This window comes from Lontra canadensis, unplaced genomic scaffold (genome assembly GCF_010015895.1).
Source record: "Lontra canadensis isolate GAN:19392208 unplaced genomic scaffold, GSC_riverotter_1.0 scaffold9, whole genome shotgun sequence".
Lineage (NCBI taxonomy): Eukaryota > Metazoa > Chordata > Mammalia > Carnivora > Mustelidae > Lontra > Lontra canadensis.
In genome coordinates this window covers 32,786,590-32,810,080 of record NW_022631003.1, presented here as the reverse complement: position 1 = coordinate 32,810,080, position 23,491 = coordinate 32,786,590, and the positions used below count along the sequence as shown (strand labels likewise).

General features: G+C 33.3%; 1 protein-coding gene across 5 annotated transcripts in view; it reads right to left on the bottom strand.

Annotated features, from left to right (window-relative positions):
- Window positions 1-1,761: 1,761 nt before the first annotated feature.
- KRAS (KRAS proto-oncogene, GTPase) overlaps window positions 1,762-23,491 on the bottom strand; it is a 37,135-nt gene continuing 15,405 nt past the window's right edge. For 3 of the 5 annotated variants that reach the window (XM_032855234.1, XM_032855231.1, XM_032855232.1), the window contains exons 3-6: window positions 16,145-16,323; window positions 14,539-14,698; window positions 7,123-7,246; window positions 1,838-1,946 (exon numbers count right to left, since the gene is read on the bottom strand). In XM_032855234.1, coding sequence (XP_032711125.1) covers window positions 7,127-7,246; window positions 14,539-14,698; window positions 16,145-16,323 — 459 coding nt within the window. In that variant the 3' untranslated portion in view covers window positions 1,838-1,946; window positions 7,123-7,126. Of the gene's footprint in view, window positions 1,947-4,240; window positions 4,242-7,122; window positions 7,247-14,538; window positions 14,699-16,144; window positions 16,324-23,491 lie in introns of all 5 variants that reach the window. The other 2 variants (XM_032855235.1, XM_032855233.1) reach the window with 2 other exon arrangements.

Here is a 23,491-nt window from a genome sequence, read left to right as displayed (position 1 = left end):
AGGGTAGGTAGGCAAGATGACACTAATATGGGAGAGGAGTACTGCTACTGGAGAACAGATACCTAAAAAATAAACTTCACCTCTTGCACAACTTTGTCTAAGACTGGTGCTGAAACACAGGTAAAACACAGGTAAAAAGTTACAGATTGTGCTGACACTGACAAATAGATATATCCTTATGTAAACTGAATGAAAATCACATAGTTGTAATGCTAGCTATAGCCTTTGAGATGACTTATTTTAACATGAAGAAATGGATAGCAAGTGATTTGCCCAAAACTGAAGTTGTAAAAGACATGTAACTAGAATCTAAGTCACCTTCCTCCTAGTCCAGTGATATTTTCACCTCAATACACCATCTCACTTCAGATATTTAAAAATACATTTTAAACGCACTGAAAGAATCAGTTATTAATTTATTATTTAAGCATTAGTTATTCTTAAATATGGACCATACTTGTAAAGTGTGTATGAAATATTACTTTAGCCAATATTGAGAACTAACCAATACTAAAGATTTGGAAACTTTTTCACATCATTGTTTAAAAAAATTAAAGTCTTGCCACCCCCTACCCCAAAATCTTATTTGAAATAATGCTTTTAAAAAAATTCTATTGTGTTTTTTTTTGTTTTTGTTTTTGTTTTTGTTTTTTAAAACAAAAGTGATGTTCCTGATATGTCTGCAGGACCACCACATAGTGAGGATGCATCTTATCCAAACTCTCCTCGCCCCCACTTTTCACTACCCAATGCACGGCAACACTGGGGACTACAGGGATGTAGTCCATACCATGAAACTCTTAATGAAGCTCAAAGGTTCACACAAGGCCTGGCCTTGCAACCTTGGTCACTTTAACATCTACCAAAGCTAATTGGCCCAAATAATCTTTAATGTCACTACCAGAATTAAAACTATTTTCTAAGACCGAAGATCAAGAAAAAATTTAAAGTTATGCTAAGAAAGAGCAATCTGACATAGGGAGACTATATTTAATTCCTATGGGAATTTTTTATACATGTTAAAATTTTTTCAATTGATACAAAAATTTAGTAGCATGTAAATATAGCCCCAAAATGGTTGCTATAATCCTCATTACATACTGGGTCTGCCTTAATAGGAAAAGCTATTCAGAGTATTAGAGGAATTTATCTAATATGGAAAGTAAATGCCTTTTAATATTTTCCATTGCCTTGTATTTTTTTTTCCATTTTTTCCCTTTTTATAGAAAAAATATATTTTTGGGAGTGTGACTATGACAAATAGCAGTGAAAAGATGGAGAAAACCTTTGTGAACAGTGTAACTTTACATTCATTAAGGGTGACTGAAACTATAGGACATTATACCTGTAAGATGAATCTATAAGAAGTCCATAAATTCATGTTCCCTCAATGTTTCAGTAAAACCCATCATGAAATCTCAACTGAAATTATAATTAGTAATTAATCCATGTATGTGACTAGATAAAACACAGAATAGGGATGATTCAAAAGCTTCATTAATTTGTTTCACACCAAAGTTCACAATTGGTAAGAAAAATAGGAAGTAATCAACTGCATGCACCAAAAACCCCAAGACAGAAATCTCAGGTATTCAGTTTCTTTTTCACAGGCATTGCTAGTTCAAAAACCAAAACTCAGGGAATACTGGCACTTAGAGGAAAAAAGAGTTTCCACTGTCATTTTAAAATAAGCATTCAAGATAAAAGCTAACAGTTTGGATGGAGCAGAAAATTAGGTAATGCTAAAACAAATGCTAATAATTTAGTGTAATGTACAAAAATTACCACTTTTACTTAAGTATGCCTTAAGAAAAAAGTACAAATTGTATTTACATAATTATACACTTTGTCTTTGACTTCTTTTTCTTCTTTTTACCATCTTTGCTCATCTTTTCTTTATGTTTTCGAATTTCTCGAACTAATGTATAGAAGGCATCATCAACACCCTGAAACACATAACAAGTATTAAAATGTGGGTATATATGATAGGTTGAGGTATATAGATAACAGAAAGGACTATGACTACCGGAAACTCTAATACTGATAAAGAATAAGGACACTTTACATCTCTCCTTAGGCAACTGAATATGTATCAGACTTTTAGGAATCTTATAATGTCTTCTTCCTGACTATTTCATCAATATCATAAATAGGAACACTATTTCTCACAAAAGGCAAGGACAATCAATGTACATAATCTCACATAAGCTGAACAAATAACTTTTTCCCAGAATTACTTTACTACTCATCTGTCCATATTGGCACCCTTGGTCACCAAAATCCAAATGCATTTGTGTGTTTTTCTATGTGTAAATATACATTTACACTTAATTATCCCAGAGTTTCTAGATATTAGATATAAGCCATGCAAGTATATATTACTTTCATAAGTATTCAGTAACAATATTTGAGCTCTGGGTTCAATATTTAGATGTAAATAATCCCCAGGAAGTAAACAGTATTCAAATATCCTTTAAGTTTTCAAATAATATATATTAAGGCATTAGTTTCAACTCATATACTTAACATACTGAAACTTCAAGTGGCTCCAAGATAAGACACAACAGTTTGAAAAATATAATACCTTGATTTTGTAGAGAAATGAGCTAAATCATTTAAATGATGGTGTAGTCACCAATCTGGAGTACATTCTCTTTTACTTATTATTGTTTTAGTTTCTGTTTAATATATTATGTATGTATCCAGGAGTTTGCCATATAAAGCCAAATGCTATTTCTTCAAAGAAATTTCCATTTGGTTATTTTGGTACATCTATTCATGATCAAAGCAAGGTATATAAATAAGTACTGGCTGAAAGTGATTTCAAGTCAGAATAATTTTTGACCTAATAATTTTCAGGTGGAAAATGGCACTCTGAAAGTGGTAACAGAACCGGAGATTTTAACCCTGCAATGCTGAAATTATACAAGATTATAAAAGTCAATTCCTGTCATGACCCCATTAAAAAGCAGATTAAATATAAAAACAAAATTAAAAAAAAAAACAGGAGAAAACAAAAAATTTAAAAAGTATGATCCTCTATGTATCTTAAAATCTGTTCTACAGAATAGTTAATTATTCTTAAGCCTGTTAACCTAATGATGCTTTTAAACAGAGACACTAGAGGGAGTCCTAAGAACAAATACCCAGTAAATATGGTTGTCTAGATTAAGCCACTTTAAGAACAATGGAAATTGGGTTTTTTCTCATTTCAACCACTCTGTTAAATATTCATATAAATACATTCATTAAGTTATATTATGTTAAACATAATTTAAATATTTAACAATGATATAGGATTTCTCCTTTACTGTGCTACTAAGATAATTTACAATTAATATTTCAATATAATAAAATTAATTCAGGGCATTTTCATTCAAGTTACATTTAACTAATTTTCACAATAGATCTAAAAATCAGAACAACATTATCCATATTTCTAAAGAAACACAGAGTAGGAATGACATGCTTGGTTAGGTTTAAATAAACAGTCGTAGGGGTGCTGGGTGGCTCAGTTGGTTAAGCAATCAATTCTTGATTCTGGCTCAGGTCACGATCTCTGCTCGCAAGATCAAGCCCCATTACCAGCTCCTTGCTGAGAGCAGAGTATGCTTGAGATTCTCTCCCTCTGCCCTTCCCGAGCACACCCCTGCACACCCATGTGCTCTCTCTCTCACTAAGGGGTGCCTGGATAGCTCAGTCATTTAAACATCCAACTCTTGATTTCAGCTCAGGCCATCATCTCTTGGGGTCCCGGAAATGAGTCCCACACTGAGCTCTCCTTTCAGCAGGGAGTCTACCTGAGGATCTCTCTCCCTCCCACTGTCCCCCCCCCCCAAAAATAGATCTTGAAAAAATAAAAGCTTTTAATAAGTAAATAAAGAGCTTTAGGATAAAAAACAGAATTTTTGTGTGAAGTCTAGTGAAAAAAGTCCCCAATAAAACACCCAACCTGCACTCACTGAACTCCACTTTCTGATATTCATTACTGACACACACCTGCCTTTCCTTTACCGAAAGGAGAGAGGAAAAGAGATAAAATGTAATTTATCAGCAATATAATCAAGACTTAATATAGAAAAACCTTCATTCTAGCCCTTTTAATATATAAAAAGGAGAAACTTCCACTGATATAATAAAGAATAGTTATTTTATTGCTCAGCAACCCAACTAATTTATAATCGAAAATCCTTAGAATGGTAATGGAATCTTAAAAGAAGATCTAGTCCAACTCCCCCACCCTTCACAAATTACCTTTGATCCCACACACAAAGCTTATGCAGTCTACTCCACTTCAACTGTTTTTATAATAAAGAAAAATGTCAATGATACTAAAATAGTGAAGCAGATAAAATGAAAACCATGATACGGATATAGAGAAGACACATTCTAAGGTGAAAACAAGATAAAAGTGTTTAGGAGACAATGAAAACAGAATTGTTAACATTACCTTCTTTCACTAAGATTTTGACAAATACTTTAGGTTAATATTGCATTCTTTCTCAATGCTGAACTCTTTTTTATGTAACTTATTAAAATTAAACAATTTCAGGGGAGCCTGGGTGGCTCAGTGGGTTAAGCCTCTGCCTTCAGTTCAGGTCGTGATCTTAGGGTCCTGGGATCGAGCCCTGCATCAGACTCTCTGCTCAGCGGGGAGCCTGCTTCCCCCTCTCCCTCTGCCTGCCTCTCTGCCTACTTGTGATTTCTGTCAAATAAATCAATAAAATCTTTACAAAAAAAAACAATTTCAATGATTAGGGGTAGGTTATAATTAGTAAAAACAGGGCATTGAATTCCTTTCTTCCATATGGGAAATGGTCATTTTCATATACACATGAAAGACAAAAACATTATCCCAGTAATTTTGCTGAAACCCAGCCATTTTAGAACTAAGAAAAACTAATTTGTATATATTTATTACTGTGAAAATAATTTTTGAAAAACTACTTTTATTTAAAATTTTAAGTATTACCAAGTGCACTTTTTAATTTAAATGCTATCCATGCCCAGAAGAAACAAGGATTCAATTCATCATACCCACCGGTTATTTGACATTTGCACTAGTCACAAATAAGAAATCTTAGAAGACTATGTGCTTCTACCTTTGTTTTTAAAAAAAGTTAAACTGCAAAACTTTATTCTAAATATTGTACTTTAAAAATCACCTACTAGTAAGAAAACAGGAGGAGAAAACTAAAAAAAAAAAATCCATCACCTAATTCTAGTCATGGCTACTATTAAAAATGTTTAACTTTTCAAATTGCATTGCAATATTAAATTTTACCAGAACTTCTAAGTTAAGATATTGCTCTATACAATGATACTCAAAAAATATTAAGAGTTCATAAATCTCAATAAAAATTAATGCCAGTCATGCTTTATTTATTCTTCTGAGGTTAGCTGATTAGTATAGCATCTGTCTTTTGGGACTGAACCTATTATTCAGTACATTTTATGCTTTTGGGAGATACACTGATTACTTTAGACCTTAAATCCACATAATAAAAACTACTGAGTGAAATCTTTTTTGAGCAAGACCAAATTTAATATGAGTTGGTTGGGAAAGGAATACTGGGGCACCTGGGTGGCTCAGTCAGTTAAGAGTTAAGAGTCAGTTAAGAGGGACACCTGGATGGCTCAGTCAGTTAAATGGCTGCCTTTGGCTCAGGTCATGATCCCAGAGTCCTAGGATCAAGTCCCGCATCGGGCTCCTCGCTCAGCCACTCCACCTACTTGTGTGTTCTCTCTCTGTGTCAAAAAAATAAATAAAATCTTAAAAAAAAAAAAAAAGAGTCCGTTAAGAGTCCAACTCTTGATTTGAGCTCAGGTCATGATCTCAGGGTCATGAGATGGAGCCCCATGTCAGGCTTCCATGCTCAGCATAAAGTCTCTCTCTCCCACCAAAGTGCACGCGCACACTCTCTAAAATAAGTAAATCTTAAAAAGGAAACTTGAGAATGCCACTCAATAAATTCAAATGGGCAGCAACCACGTGCCAGGTAGCACATGTTAGGCCATCATCATGCAAAGATTGAAAATAAATGATTCTGGCTATGATTCTACTGTATAGGAATCAAACATAAAAGAGATTATTTCAATTTAACATGGCAAGCATATAACAGTTAAGAACAGTATATTGGGAATACACAGGAAGGGCACTATGCCTAGTCTAAGGCTATAAAGAAAGATTCTTGGAGAATAAAGAATCATGAAAAAAATGTTAGCTAATTATTAAGACTATGGATAAAGGTACTGGCATTCCAACCAAGAGCAACAGCCAAGACTCAAGGGAAGGCAAGAAATAACATGGTGTTTATTTATGTAAGAACCAAACCAAACCAAACCAAACAAAAAACCCACCAACAAAAGAAAACTTCAAGGACTTTTTAGGGATAAGACCAAAGGCTAGAAGGGTAGGAAGATGTTAAAAAAAAAAAAAGACATATTTAACATACTATCAAGTTTGAGATTTTATTCCATAGGTAACAGAAAGTTAGTGACTGGACGTCAAGAAAAGGGAATGACATTTCTTTTAATTGTATCTCTCCAGCTGTACTGTGAATAAAGGCAGCAACAGGTAAACCAAATAAGAGGATATAACAGTCCCAGCAAGAGATGATAGGAACCTGAACTAACAATGTGATAAAAGTCAAAATGTAACATCAAAGGAATTTGTGGTTGCCTCCAAATGGGAGTGCACAAGAGGGAAGTCAGAGTCATCCCAAGACTTCCAGGTTTCTTGGGTAAAAAAATGATACTGATGCCACTGAGTTAGAGAACACAGGCAGAACAACTATTTGCTTGCAGAATGTCCAAAAGAAAGAATACATTTTAATAGTGGGCCCTTCCCCACCTTCTGGACTGTTCAACCTTACTACTCTACGCAGTTTCCTTTCTTTTTTTTCTACACCCGATGACAAATGTAGTCTATAGCTATCAAATCTGCATCAATTATAATTAATACACATTAGATTAAAAATAAATGAACTAATCATAGAAACAAACTACCAATTTCTTATCTTTTAATACAGAACCCCACACCTAGGAAGTTCTAAAATGGTTGCTACTTTGTTACCTTGGAAAGACATCTGCTTTCTGCCAAAATTAATATGCTGAACTTACCAGATTACATTACAATGCATTTTTTAATTTTCACACAGCCAGGAGTCTTTTCTTCTTTGTTGATTTTTTTCAATCTGTATTGTCGGATCTCTCTCACCAATGTATAAAAAGCATCCTCCACTCTCTGCATTGTAAAACACAACTTCTTTAAAGTCTGTTTCATTGGTAATGTTAATTTATTGGGACAACCTTGTGTAAGAAGTTTGAAATTGTGACCTTTACTTGAGAATTTCTTTTTAAAACAGACATCAGATTGTTTGAATAAAACTGTGGATGAAGCTTTAAAATATGGGCTTGAATCCTGGTTTGTTCTTTAAAATCATTTCTTATAATGGAATTAGAATTTTTAAAAAATTTTAATTAGCAATTAGGGGAGATTATGAAAAACCTAAGCACATATATTAGCATCTGTGGATCAATTAATGTAAACATTTTAGTTTGTTAATCATGGAATTAATCAAAGCTTAACCTGAAGTTAGATTTAAATTATTTAATTTAGGAAAAATAAGCAGCCCTACCTCTCCCACCCTGCCCTACCTGGGGAATGAGGAGAAAAATGGTACAAAAGGGATGTTTAAAGTTAAAACACACACACACACACACACACACACACACACACACAAAATACCTCAAAATAAAGTTGGGTCAAGAGACTGGAATCTTGAGTTCTATATTCAGTTAAAACACAGTCCAGCCAATTTTTAGAGCCCACAAATGGAGCTGAGACTGGAAGGGATTTTTGTGGGTGGACAGCTTATATTATTTAAATAAAAATGCTACATGAGGGCTATTTATCATAATATGAAAACACTATGAATTGTTTAAAGTACACACACAAAATAGTAGTAATGCATTTTGTTTTCTTATTTGAAAGAAGTCTTAAAAATAATTTTTAGAACAGGATCCAATTACAATGGCTTTATACCTTCTATTCTAATTTAAATACTCTAAAGGGAGAAAAGGGACATTTGCTTAATGCCATAGTAAGAAAGCTATGACGACAAACACAATCATATATGGCCATATGGTCATGAAGTTTTTAATGTCTTTTCCATTCCAGAAAGTAAGCAGTAGCCAAAGGGGAATAGTAGTCAGTTAACTGTGCTCCTAGTTTGTCTAAGAAAACATACCACCAAAAGTTGAAACTTACATCTAAAGATAAATACACACAAATATTAATCTACATGTACTGATTAATTTCAAAGATTAATAATTATGTTTATTCTTCTAAAAGAAAATACAAGTATTTAGAAAGGCTGGTATATTTTATTATACATTTAATTTTAAGCCTAATCTGTTTTTAATTTTTAAAACGTATTACTTAATATGGGAATTGGCATATTTTAATTCTCTGGGATTGGTAACATCAGTCCTTTTATGAACCAAATGTGACAAAATGGGCCCAGTACCTAGGAAAGCTAATATATATAAAAAATATGATTTGTAGTTTTAAATTTAATCAGGCACAGAGAATTGGCCATTTAAATATTAACTGAAGTAAACCACTTGTTATGGTTCAATTTTTGCATGTCGAAGTTCATCACATATTCATTGTGTTTAGTAATAGTTAAGGGGAAAAAAAAAGCACATCAATTCTTTAGGGCATATTAATTTTTATAAATCTCAAGAATATACTAAGTACTGCTTCAGTTGAGTTCAGTAGTTTACCTTTGAAGTAAAACTTTAAAATTCATAAAATTAAGTTTCAGTTAATAGGCATTTAAGTATGTTGTTTACATGTTAAAATGTACGTCTCAAGTTATTTATAACCATCCAGTGATATATTTTTATTTGGCTATCTAATAAAAAATCGTAATAGCCCCCAAAAATCTAATCTCTTTTTTAATGGAATCAATTTACTCAACTAGCTAGCCAGCTAGCTAAGTCAACTACAAAATAAAGATTTCTAACCATTTTCTGAAATTATTAAATACATTGGTACTTCAAGTTAGATACTCACTTGTGCCTGTATACAAATTTTTAGTATTTTGTATTTATCATTCTCAAGAGGAAAGGATTTTTAAGTCCTTAAAAAATTATATATTAGAAATTCTCATTACATAAGATAAATAATTTAATGCATTAAATGACTCCTGTGAAACATGTAAGATGTAAAGTATGAGATGGCATTTAAGATATTAAGATATTTTCATAAATGACTCTTTCAATTAAAAAAATCAATGCAAGAAATTAAAAAATATATATATACACACACTTAATATGTATGTATACACACACACACACACACAAATAAAACAAACCAGGTAAAAGCTCATATTTTTTAAGAATGTAAACTCTTATTCCTATTTTTAAAAAAATTACAAGGTCAGTAAGAGAAGTAGTAAAACATGCTAGGGGCAGAGGACAGGGTTTTGGTCCTCCACCAATTTAGGAGAAGCAAATTTTGATTGTAATTTGTTTCTAAAATCAGTTTGAATGGGTCTACTTTTTAAGTGTTGTGTGCATCCCCATCACCAGTACAGAATATATGATTTTTGTTTCCAGCAATGCAGAGAGAGAATTGGAGGCCAATAATTAAAAAGAAGCGATTACTACCCACCACCAAGAATTCAGCATTAGGATCTGAGTAGCTAAGATAATTAACACTGATAAATAGTTCTTCCAGAGTGACTCTGGTCATTTCTTATTTTTACTAAGAGGAAATTATATTAGATTTTGAAGAGTCAGTTATTTACTATATTTTCTCAGACTTAAATTACTTCTCATTTCTTGATAATATGCTTTAAAAGTCATACGACATCAAGAGAACATTATTCGTTCTTGTTTGCACCTTAAGCCACTGGCACTACCAAAGAACACTGGTTTCATACTCTAAAATGTGTAGGTAATTTTTGAAGACGAGGTATAGCTGAAACAGATTTTCAATACCCTCTTAGCCAGCTGCTGAGCTCTTAACTGGCACTCAATGATTTATTCTTGAGAATATGGCTTATTGCCACATATATTCATTTTCAAACATCACTTACTAAATTTTCAGAACTGAAAATATGTAGGAACAAAAGTGTACAAGTTCATATGTGTAAATTGTTTATAAATCAAGAGATCTGACAATAATTTCAGCTCAGCTATTATGTGAAAACACACTTATGAGACTAAGGAAATAGGGCATTCCATACCAGAAAAGAAATGGTCAACAAATAGCACCATACAATAATTCACTATATTCTACGTTCTGGTGCCTATAATGCTTTCACTAAACAATTTCACTCTAAACGAGTTCCTACTGAGAAGCTTATTACAAAAAAAATTCTTGAAAACACTTTCAAGGAAGTAACACTTCCAAAACTTCAATATAGGCAGATACAAGACTACTAGCCTTTCCTTGGGAGACAGGAATGGGAGATACTAGATGCATTCTTTAAAAGAATTCTGTATTGATGAATTTCTCAAGAAACCTTGCCAAACCACAGCTCATGTCAGGTACACTGAACTGCAGCACTACCGCTAACTTGGGAGGTCATGCTTGCCGCACATAGCAGGTGCTCAGTTACTGTTTTATTTTTAACTCATAAAAAAGCTAAAGTTCAAAATATTTATCTCCTGTACACAAACTCAACTACTAACCAATAGAAATATGGCACATAAGGAGGTTTTTTATTTGGTTTGCTTCAAAACAATGTAATAGAGGTCATCTAACACCTAATTTTAAGTAGCTAGAAATTAACAAAAACCAGGAAATTAATCACTCAACATTTTTAAATTTGTAAAACTAATTTTCACATAATGCTCAAACTGAGACCTCCAGAAAATAAAAAAGCTGAATTAGGAGTAGTAGATATGCTTAGAATTCTGCTTCTGTCATTCACTTTCCTGAACCCTCCCCAATTCTGATTTTAGCAGACTGGAAAACACATAGCTGATTACCATGGTGTCAATGTTTTGGTTTCAATAGTCTTTGTCAACACTGCATGCACTGCCCAATGAGGCCAGAAAAATCTGGCAATTACTAAACTACCCAGATAAATGTGAAGTAGGTAAGGTCTTTATATACTTGGAACATAGGGGCCACATAAAGCATACTAGCAGAAAATAAAATTACTCTGGCTTTTCAGATGTGGACTAAAATATTGTAAAAAATCTGTAATTCACTATATTCTAGCCCATATAATGGGCTTTTTAAAAATTACAAAGTAATTTCATAAAATATATATTGTGCAAACCTATCTTAAAAAGTACTAGAGTAAAACTACTATTTCCCTTTCATAGAATATGTAACTTTTATTTTTAAATTACTACTCTTAGCCTGTAAAATTTAAGTCAAAAGTGTGACCTAACTTCTAGCATCTAATCGAACAGTACAGTTCCCCAGAGAATCAGGGATCAGCACACTACAGCCCGCAGGCCAAATGTAGCCACAGCCTATTTTTTCGTACTGGCCAAAAACTAAGACTGATTTTTGCATTTTTAAAGGGTTATAAGAAAAAAAAGAAAACTCCAACAGATACCACTTGTGGTCCCCAAAGTTTGGGCTCAGTCAGTTAAGCATCTGCCTTAGGCTCAGATCATGATGGGACCGAGACTCACATCCAGTTCCCTGTTCAGCGGGAAGCCTGCTTCTCCCTCTCCCTCTGCCTTCTGCTCCCCCCAGTTGTGTGCTATCAAATAAATAAAATCTTAATTAAAAAAAAAAACACTTATTGTCTGTTCCTTCTAAATGAATGTTTTTTTCCTACCAACCTTAACATAAATAATTCTTCTTGGTGTTTCGGTTTTAAGTTCATGCTCAAGACTAAAACTTAGGGTATGAAACAAGTAACTGCTGATAAAATTCAACAAGAGTATGCATATTTAGTTTTGCTCAAAAAACAAATAAATAATAGATAAGTAACAAAATACTCTGTAGAAAATAGGGCTTCAAATTTTCACAAAAACTGGAAATGTAAAATTTATGAAAATTTATATTTATCACAATCTCCACAATTACTTGGAACAGCTCTTTAAAGTCTTCCAAAAGCATGCAAATATCAAATTAATTTCAACAGAAGAAGATGAATAAACTTTTGAAAGGCAAATCAACAAGTCCATAAAATAAAAAGAAATCAAAGATCAGAAACTAAAATATCTAAGTTATAGTTTAGCAACATAAATTATATAAAGATGTAAATAAAAATAGGTTTTAAGAAAAGCTAAGCATTAGAAGAAATAAAGTACAAGTATTCCTTTACATTACTCTATATTTTAATTAGATGATTTACATAAATGTCTACAAAGCAATTTTAAATTAATCCACTTCCATATCATACATACTACATTTACTTTCCCTACCCTCTCCCAAAACTGTATAAAACCTACAAAATCTACTTTAAAAGGAATCCAGGTAATCTTCTGATTATTATGAATGCTGTGGTATATTAAAGCATTAATGTCAAACATTGAATAAACCAGTACTTCTTAGATAGTAACTATACAAGAAAGAAGACAGCTATTTCAGGCTCTTAAATAGAGGGCAACATTGTCAGAATAACAGACAACTCCTTTTTACTGTCTTCTTTTGTCTTTCTACCCCAAGTACGGTCCATGTATCAAAATCAGCATCACCTGAGAGCCTGTTAAAAATGCAGGATCAGGTCCCAACCTGAACCCTCTGACTAGAATTTGGATTTGAGTAAGAAGCCTAGTCCATTCATATGCATATTAAGTATAAGAAGCCCGTTCCATTTGCAACCCTTTACCACATTAGGCAAAATCTCAGTTTTCTTTCCTTTTTTTTTTTTTTAAGTTTTTTTTAAAAGTTACAAATAATGCAAATTAATAAAATGTTACTGGTATGATTTAGTAGTAGGCAGTATGTTGACAAATGTTTTCGATAATGTTCCTTGTATTTTATATTAAAGTTATAAATATTGTAATCATGTTTTCTAAATATCTCTTCTATAAGGGAAATCAAGAAGTCTGGTTATACAAGACAAGCAAAAAGAAGACAAAACCCAAACTTTCCCTAGTCTCTTGGACCTGGGAATGGATTTGAATGAAATCTTAATTCCTCTAAGGTAAAGTGAAGTACTGTATACCAACTTCTTTCTTTAACCTATAAATCAAGTTTTAGAATGAGATACTTGTACTATAATCAAACTACAGAAATTCAGCTTTTAATCCCTCTAAAAGGACTTAAAACAGAATTCATTGTTTCTTCGGTGTGTGTCAAATTTGTACAATCAGGGAGCAGTGCGTACGATCTTCCACTGGTGAAACAGACATATGCATTAGCTGAATGATGGTTTACTTTAAAATTTTTACTCCTTTATAAATTCAGTGAAAGTTACAGAATACCTGTTTTTATAAGTTTAAACATGTAGTGAGTTGTTCATCAATTTTCTTACCTCCTAGCATTACAGAAGTTAAATTCCATAAAATTGGGTTTTCTGGGTTCACAACTAGCAAAGTCCAAAATAAATGTTCATCTTGTATGGAATATAAATTGATCAATTTCTTAGTGTATGAAAATTATATTCTATCATATCATTATATATTCCTTTCTAGAATTTTTTCTATATGTTAAACTCTCATTTCATACAAATAGGTTAAATAATGTCAACTGAAATTGTTTTACCTAGAAAAAAAGTTGCTTTTAAAAATAAAGATAATTTTTTAAACAAAATTCAGAGTTAATCTGGCATTAATTTTTGTCAGAACACAGTAAATGAATAACTTAGAATTCCTATTTGCTTTCTAAATATCCTTTTGCTTTAATGAAAACTTTCTCCAAAAATAAATATATCTTTCTTTAAAAAAACTCTACCAAAAGCGGGTAGGGAGATGCGGTGGCTAGGTGACACTGGGGATGATATGTGTTGTGGTGAGAGCTGTGAATTGTGTAAGACTGATGAACCACAGACCTATACCCCTGAAACAAATAATATAGGTTAATAAAAAAAATTTTTTTTAAATTCTACCAAAATAGAATTCTTCAAATACAATAAAACTTAATCTAGAAACACATGACATAATACTCTTCAAAACACTTCTAAAATAGGAAATCAGTATTTGTTCCCCTGTTCTTTGACCTTATAAATATAACAGTTAAAAAAAAATCCTACATTTCTTGAATGCTTAATGTAGGATGTGCTGAGCTGAAGAGAAATATTCAATGTGGAAAGAAACCAAAGCCAAAAGTAACACCATGGACACTGGATTAAAAAATGCTGCTCTTTCATATCCTTAAGAGAACATTTACCAAATAAACCTTGTCTTATTTTCTATATTAGCATTATGGAAAGAAAAATTAAGTTACATTAAATGATGGAACAGTTACACAATCAGGTATGTACATTTATAAATGTTCTTGCCTTCCAACCCTAAGAATGATGTTAACAGAATATATGTCAGCAAATTATAATTAAATTATCTGATATAGTTTACAGGGAATAGATTCATATTTATTAAAATTTTACTTACCTGTCTTGTCTTTGCTGATGTTTCAATAAAAGGAATTCCATAACTTCTTGCTAAGTCCTGAGCCTGTTTTGTGTCTACTGTTCTAGAAGGCAAATCACATTTATTTCCTACTAGGACCATAGGTACATCTTCAGAGTCTTTAACTCTTTTTATTTGTTCTCTGGGGAGAAAGAAAAAGTTATAGCAGAGATATTAGTAACAAAATATATCTTCCAAAAATTGTCCATAATTCCGTCTTCTAAAATATGGCTGAAAGAAGACATTTAATGTAATTCCTAGTTTCCAACCACACCAAATTTTCCTTGTTTCTCCTTCTGTTATGTCTCTTAAAAGATAAAATACCAAAAAATATGGTACAACTACAATATAATAGGTCCATATGCAGGTAGGTCACAATGATAAAACAGGAAATATTGAAAAAATTCTAGGCTAAAAATATGCTGTGCCTAATTTTTAAAATTGTAATCTTAGAAACATATACTATGTTATTAAATGTACATGTATAGAATTAAAGATGTTTTTACAAAAACATGGATTACAACACTGACATAATTTTCATATATGTTTCTAAAAAGAAAAAAGAGCACCAAGTGGGAAGATTCTGATTTCTATGTGGGTAACGCTGACATTATTACAGGTTTATTCTGTTAAAAGTCCTTCTACATGTTGATTTTTTTCAATAAGATGTGCATAAACTCTAAATTTGGGGTAAAATTATATTATTTCACAATTTTAGGTGAATTTCAAAAATACAGCATGGAATAAAAGGTAGGCAATAGAGGCAGAACTGGTCCAAATTCCCAGTTTCTCTACTTAATAGCTAAGAAAACTTCATAGCTTAACATACTGACACCTATTTACTATTCTACAAGAATAGTGTCACCCACTCAAATTTCTTTTTCTCTATTACTAGAATAGAAAGAAAATGGGCTTTAAGAAATGTATTAGAATGTTACACCTCCTAACAAGGCTAATTCACTGTTATAGAACATAGCTAATGAATGGGATATTTAATATGCACTTTTTTTTAAACTGTAAACCCTCAAAGACATAGAATATAAATTATATTTAATACTATTAATGATTTTAAAATAGCCAATTTTATTCAGATTTGCCTGATTCTTTACAAACTGTAACTGTTCTAATATTTCAATCTTTTTCACAACTTCAAGATTGTTTTTAACTACCTAAAGCCAATGTTCATCCAGTTCTAAGAAATTCTACACTATACCTGATTATTTTTAAGGCTATCTGAGTGGTACCTACCTCCATTACCTTTTCATATTTTTGTTGATGGTTTTCATTTTTATGATGGCTCTAGCTTAAAGCATTGTGACCCTAGTGTACAGTGGTTAAGAACACAGGTTTTGAAGTTAAACAAGCCTAGATTTCAATTCTAGCACCACTATCTATGCTACCTGGAACAAACTGCTCAACGGCTCTAATCCTCAAGAACTTTACTTGTAAAACAGGGATATATTACCTACCTCAGTATTATTTTAAAATTCAGATTAGATCATTTATGCATGGTAGTCAGCAAAGACATAATAAGTGAAAGATGTAATTACTCCTCAATGTTATTTTATTATATTCAATTTAAACCCACCTATAATGGTGAATATCTTCAAATGATTTAGTATTATTTATGGCAAATACACAAAGAAAGCCCTCCCCAGTCCTCATGTACTGGTCCCTCATTGCACTGTACTCCTCTTGACCTGCTGTGTCGAGAATATCCAAGAGACAGGTTTCTCCATCAATTACTACTTGTTTCCTGTAGGAATCCTGAGAAGGGAGAAACACAGTCGGGATTATTATGGTGCCCCTTTTACTTTTAAAAAGGTGTTATATGCAAACCGACAACAAAAAGACAACCCAATTCAAAACTGGGTAAAGGACCTGAACAGATTCCTCCAAAGAAGGTACACAAATGGCTATTACACACATGAAAAGATGCTCAACACATCATTAGGGAAATGCAAAACAAAACCACAAAGAGCTACCATTTCACACCCATTAGGATGGTTATTATTAAAAATTAAAAAAGAAGGAAGACAAGTGTTAGCAAGGATGTGGAGAGACTGGAAACTTTATACATTGCTGGTAGGAATGTAAAATGATACAGCCATTGTAAACAACCGTTTGGCAGTTCCTCGAAAAGTTAAATATAGAATTCCCATATGATCCAGCAATTCTGTTCCTACATATATAACCCAAAGAATTGAAAGCAGGAAGTCAGATACTTGTATATAAATGTTCACTGCAGCATTTTTTAGAATAGCCAAAATGCAGAATGTATATATATTATGTATATATAATACATATACACATATACACAGTGGAATATTATTCAGCCATAGAAAGGAATGAAATTCTATATGTGTTATAACATGGAAGAACATTCCAAACATTATGCCAGAAACACAAAAAAAGCCAAATATCTATAATTCTACTTATGCACGGTACCTCAAATAGGTAAAATCATGGAGACAAAAATGTAGAATAGAGGTTACTTGGGACTGGGAGAGAGGGGATTTGAGAGCTATTGTTTAATGGACACAGGGTTTCAGTTTGGGATGATGGAAAGGTTTTGGAAATAGAGCTACTACTTGTTCAACATTGTGAATTTACTTAATGCCACTGAATTATGCAGGCAAGAATGGCTGCAATGATATATAAGATACATAAGATAAATGTATATATCTTACAATTTTAAAAAAATGTAAAAAATTTACTTACAATTTAAAAAACAATGCAAAAAAAAAAAGATGCAAGTACTCATATTATTAACAAAAAGACCCAAATGCTCTATGAAAGAAAATAATTACTCCAAAAATGGGATAGCTCTAGCAACTCTATTATTCAGGATGATTTAGACAAGAAAAATCAATTTACAAATAGTTGTCACGCATCTATTTTACTTACAGTCAGAAGAATATATAAGAGAAAGGTCGATACTGAGGATTTTAATGCCCTTATTCATTTCTGAAATCCTGGGAACAATATCTAACAGCCAGAGAGATACTAGGATAACTCTAGAGGGCATGATTGTTTTATCTGCAAATTCTATGAGGCCTCTATAAAAGGGGGAGCAAGAAGGGAGAAAGAGATAGATATCTTAAAAAGACTGTGCAATTCTAAGACTGAATAAAAGGAAAGGGAGTGGGTAACATTATAGAATCTTAAAATGAAAATCTGATTTTCCTCTGACGTTTGATTAATACTTATGCCTAGAAGACTTCGTGTACTTTCTGCCAAAATAGGACTCAAAAAATAAGGAAAAGGGATGGTGTAATATGAAGTCATGGAATAAGAGGCAGGGCTGAAAATGGATATAACATGTAAAGCAAGGACACTTATTGTTCCACATGTGGGCTGTTGTATTAAAGAGCCCTTAGTTCATGAATTACCATATAGACCACTCTATCATTAAGAAAAAAGAATGGCCATTAAAAATCACGTTTTTGGGGGCCCCTGTGTGGCTCAGTCATTAGGCATCTGTCTTCGGCTCCAGTCAGTCCCAGGGTCCTGGGATCGAGCCCCGTACTGGGCTCCCTGCTCAGTGGGAAACCTGCTTTGCCCTCTCCCACTCTCCCTGCTCGTGTTCCCTCCCTCACTGTGTCTCTCTGTGTCAAATAAATAAATAAAAATCTTTTAAAAAATTAAAAATAAATAAAAAATCATGGTTTTGGTAAAATATCTGAAAAATCTTTATAACAGAACACAAAGATTTATATGTAGCATGATCCCAAATATACACAGGTATCTATACAAATGTATCAGTATATATACTTAAGAACTGGTGGTATATACATCAAAATGTTAAAAGGGAAAGTTTTTGGTACATAGTTAATTTAAGAAATAAAGAACTTATCTCTTGCTTATCTTTTTATTTTTTGGGTACTCGATGCTATATTAAACATACAGCTTTCTAAGAATTTTAATTAAAAAAAAAATTTTTTTTTTTTAATTTGACAGACAGAGATCACAAGTAGGCAGAGAGGCAGGCAGAGAGAGAGAGAGGAGGAAGCAGGCTCCCCGCAGAGCAGAGAGCCTGATGCGGGGCTTGATCCCAGGACCCTGGGATCATGACCCGAGCTGAAGGCAGAGGCTTCAACCCACTGAGCCACCCAGGTGCCCCAAGAATTTTAATTTTTAAAAGTGTGAAAAACTACCATATTAGACTATAATCTCATGCTTACCTTTAAAGTAAACTAAATTTTCCAAACTGTCTATAAAAGAAGGATATCTACTTATTTTCTAAAAAGAAGCTTTTTATTAAAGATTTGAATATTTGATTGGCATTTTATTTTATTTTTAAGATTTCATTTTTAATTGTTTATTAACATATATTATTAGGCCCAGGGGTACAGGTTTGTGAATAGCCAGGTTCACACACTTCACAGCACTCACCATAGCATATACCTTCCCCACTATCCATAACCCAACCTCCCTTTCCCTACCCCACTCCCCTCAGCAACCCTGTTTGTTTTGTGAGATTGAGTCTCTTGTGGTTTGTCTCCCTCCTGATCCCATCTTGTTTCATTTTTTCCTTCCCTACCCCCAAGAACCCCCGCTTTGCCTCTCGACTTCCTCATATCAGGGAGATCATATGATAATTGTCTTTCTCTGACTGACTTATTTTGCCTAGCATAATACCCTCTAGTTCCATCCACATCGTTGCAAATGGCAAGATAGTATTCCATTGTGTATATATATACCACATCTTCTTCATCCATTCATCTGTTGATGGACATCTAGGTTCTTGATTGGCATTTTATTATTTTAACCTATTTCCTTAACTACTTGAAAGAACTCCTGTATATTATAAATTGAAAACCAGGGGTGCCTGGGTAGGTCAGTTGTTAGGTATCTGCCTTTGGCTGAGGTCATGATCCCAGAGTCCTGGGCTCCAGCCCCGCGTTGGGCTCCCTGCTCCACGGGAGGCCTGCTTCTCCCTCTCCCACTCCCGCTGCTTGTGTTCCCTCTCTCGCTGTCTATCTCTGTCAAATAAATAAAAATCTTGAAAAAAAAAAAAAAAAGAAAAGAAAAGAAAACCAGTGTTTTTGAAGTATGATGAAAGAGTAGGAATTGAGAGCAAAGTACAGTGTCTTAGAGTCAATCCATTCATTACCCAGGTGTGGCTATAGACCAAAGATTTTCTTTACCTATTGCTGTTGCCTCACATTCTTCACTTACCAATGCTAACTTAAGTTAACCTTTAGTTGTTAGTTTTCTTAGTTTTTACATCTAAGATTTTCTCCCATCAATGAAATTAAAGACCATACTTTCTGGAGCCCAGGGTGTGGCTCAGGGATTACTTACCATCTACCCACATATAATACCTCCAAGATGTACCTCAATGAATTCCCACGTTGTGTTTCAAAAGTATATAATGTGGAATATTAGTATTTTCTGTGTGTATTTCATAACATCTTTCCATGAAGGAACTGAGAAACTGGGAAAACAGTCCCTACTGACCAGTACAATACATTCCCATTATCTTTTCCCTTCTAAACTCTAAAAAAAATTCCAGCAAAGTTCTGAGTCATACACTCAGTTACTGAAAAAAAGTAATCTAAACCTAAGAGCAATAAGTAGAATACCCTGATTAAAAATAACAGATTTAGGTTAAAAATTCAGTATTTCCAAAGTGAATTCTAACTAGAGTCATGCTTAGAAGTGCAATCACTGAGCCACATAAAAAGGCAGTGCAACTTGGTAAAAGCTTAAGAACAACGTATTAAATGGCACAGTATAATTTGAAAAGAACAGACAGGTGTGGTGACAAAACAGAAAGCAAGCACAACAAAAATGACATACAAAGATTTTGTTCTAACTTCTGGTTAGCCATAAGAAAAGAAGTAAATAGAAAAAAAAAAAAGAGAAAGAAAGAAAAGAAGTAAATGGAAGTCGGGGGCACCTGGGTGGCTCAGTGGGTTAAGCCTCTGCCTTCCACTCAGGTCATGATCTCAGGGTCCTGGGATAAAGCAGAGCATAGGGCTCTCTGTTCAGCAGGGAGCCTGCTTCCCCCTTTCTCTCTGCCTGCCTTTCCACCTACTTGTGATCTCTCTCTGTCTCTGTCAAATAAATAAATAAAAATCTTAAAAAAAAAAAAAAAAGAAGTAAATGGAAGTAGAAAAAATTTAGAACAATGTAGACTCCTTCCCAGGATTAGAGTCTAAATAAGGGTTCAGCAAACTACTGGCCACAGGCCAAATCCTGCCCACCTGTTTTTACATGGCCCATAAACTACAAATAGTTTTGGGGCTTTTAAATCAACATTTAAAAAAAAAAAAAAAAAAGCAAAGATTATGTGATGAAGACCTTTACAGAAAATATGATCCTCTGCAGAAAAGCTTGGCAACCCCTGCTCTAAGCTAATAACTTTTCACAAATCTGAAGTAAACTCAATATGTTATTCTTTTTAAACTTAAAAAAAAAAACCACCACTTTGAGAAAGTACAGATTATCAAAACCCAGCCAATTCAAATACACATAGATTCTATAATGAAACTAGGTAAGAATGAAGCAAGAAAAGGTCAAGACATTATTATTATTTTTCTTAAAGTAAGCTCTATGCCCAGTGTAGGGCTCCAACTGAGAACCCAGAGATCAAGAGTCCCATGTTCTACCAAACTGAGACAGCCAGGAGTCCCAACACCTTACATTTCTAATTAGTATTATCTCCAGCCTTTCAAACAGAATGAACTTTTAGATCGGGTACATAGGTTATTTAACATCCTTTGCAAAAAAGGCTAAAGCCACTTAAATTAATTCAGTATAACATTATTAGAAGGAAAGTTATTCCATGTATTTTCCTTTACTCCTGCCTAAAGTGCTGTTTTTTAATTTGCTGAAGTGGTTAAAAACAACAACAACAAGCAACAACTTTTCTAAAAGAAATATACCATGCTGGCAAAACTTAATCATGATAGAGCACAAACATTTCTGGTGATATAATGAACAGGCATAATCCTTCTAGAAAGCAATCACAGCATTTATCAAGAACCATACAAATGTTCATAGCCTTGGAAACTGTAATGCTACTTCTGGTAAACGATGCTGAGGAAACATGGTTTACCTTTATTTTATTTTATTTTATTTTAAGATTTTATTTATTTAGGGCGCCTGGGTGGCTCAGTGGGTTAAGCTGCTGCCTTCGGCTCAGGTCATGATCTCAGGGTCCTGGGATCAAGTCCCGCATCGGGCTCTCTGCTCAGCAGGGAGCCTGCTTCCCTCTCTCTGTCTCTGCCTGCCTCTCTGCCTACTTGTGATCTCTGTCAAATAAATAAATAAAATCTTTAAAAAAAAAAAAAAGATTTTATTTATTTATTTGACAGACAGAGATCACAAATAGGCAGAGAGGCAGGCAGAGAGAGAGGGAAGCAGGCTCCCCGCTGAGCAGAGAGCCCGATGCGGGGTTTGATCCCAGAACCCTGGGATCATGACCTGAGCCGAAGGCAGAGGCTTTAACCCACTGAGCCACCCAGGCGCCCCTTTACCTTTTTTTTAAATGATAGTTATAACAGAGATATACTAAACATGGCATCCTAAAATGTCTTCCAAAGAAAAAATTACATAGGCATTTAATAGTGACCACAATCTTGTGCTATTTATGTTTTCAAAATACACTTCACATCCAAGCATCCACCACCACCATCACCCTCATCCATGACAACTGTTTTGTCTCATGCAATTTCTTATAAGTGCTTACAACAGAGATCCCCATTATTACTCTTATATGTTCTCCACAGAGCAGCTAGTGACTGTTTTTAAACGTTGGTTAGACCATGTCACTCGCTTGCTTTAAGTCTTCTAATAACATCCCTTCCTTTCTAAAAATAAAATCCAAAGAACTTACCAGTCTTCTTCAGCACCTCTGTATTTCCTTCACAAAATGTATTATAATCTGTACCTAAGGTTTAAGTGTATACGCCCTACTATGCTGTGAACTCCCTGATAGCTGGGCTCACATCTGCTCTGCTCACTGTACACCCTATGTGTAAAGTCCTGAATACCATAGGCAACCGGTACTGTCTGATGAATAAATGAACTCATTCAACATAAATATATGCATACGCTACAACAGTCTTACAAAAATAAGCACAGTTTAAGATACTATAAATGATATTAAAACAAAAGATGTAAATTTTAAAATGATAATATATTAAGAGTATTTAAACAAATGTATTCAAGCAAGTTTTATAGAATATGAAACCTTTAATGTAGAAATATAAAAACATGAGAAAAATTTAAAAACATTTTTGGGAAGAAAGAGAGTAAGACTACAGAGAACACAGGGGCTTTCAACTGTATTAAATTTTTATCTTGAAAAAGAAAAAGGATCTACACCAAATAAGGCAGAATGTGAAGATATGAAAAAGCTGGTTGGTGCATACATGATGTTCATTATACTAATTTTCTATACGACATTAAGAATGTACCAATTTCGTCACCACTCACTAACAATAATTTTATATTTTTATTTTTCTTTAAATTTTGTCAACTTATTAAGCTAAGAATTCTTATTATTTTAATATCCATTTCTTTGAGGACTAGTAATGTTACTTTTTTTTCTGTATTTCCACATTTATTCCCATCACCTGGAATTTTCATCTTTTTTTTCACTGACCTGTATAATTTTCTAAAGTGTTTTCCACTTTATTAAAACACCTTTGGGGGGGGGGGGCACCTGTTGGCTCAGTCAGAAGAGCATGTGACTCTTGATCTTGGGGCCATGAGTTCAAGCCTCACATTAGGTTGGAGATTACTAAAAAAGTAAATTAACTGAAAAAAAAAAAAAAACCCACACCTTTAAGTGTTGTTTTATGTGAAGAAACTTATCTGTAGATGTATTAAAGGAATTTGAAAATGAAGACTAAATCATTCAAGATAAGATAAACTTGTTGACCAAGACATCACTTTGTCAATTTTCTTTTACAATTTATAG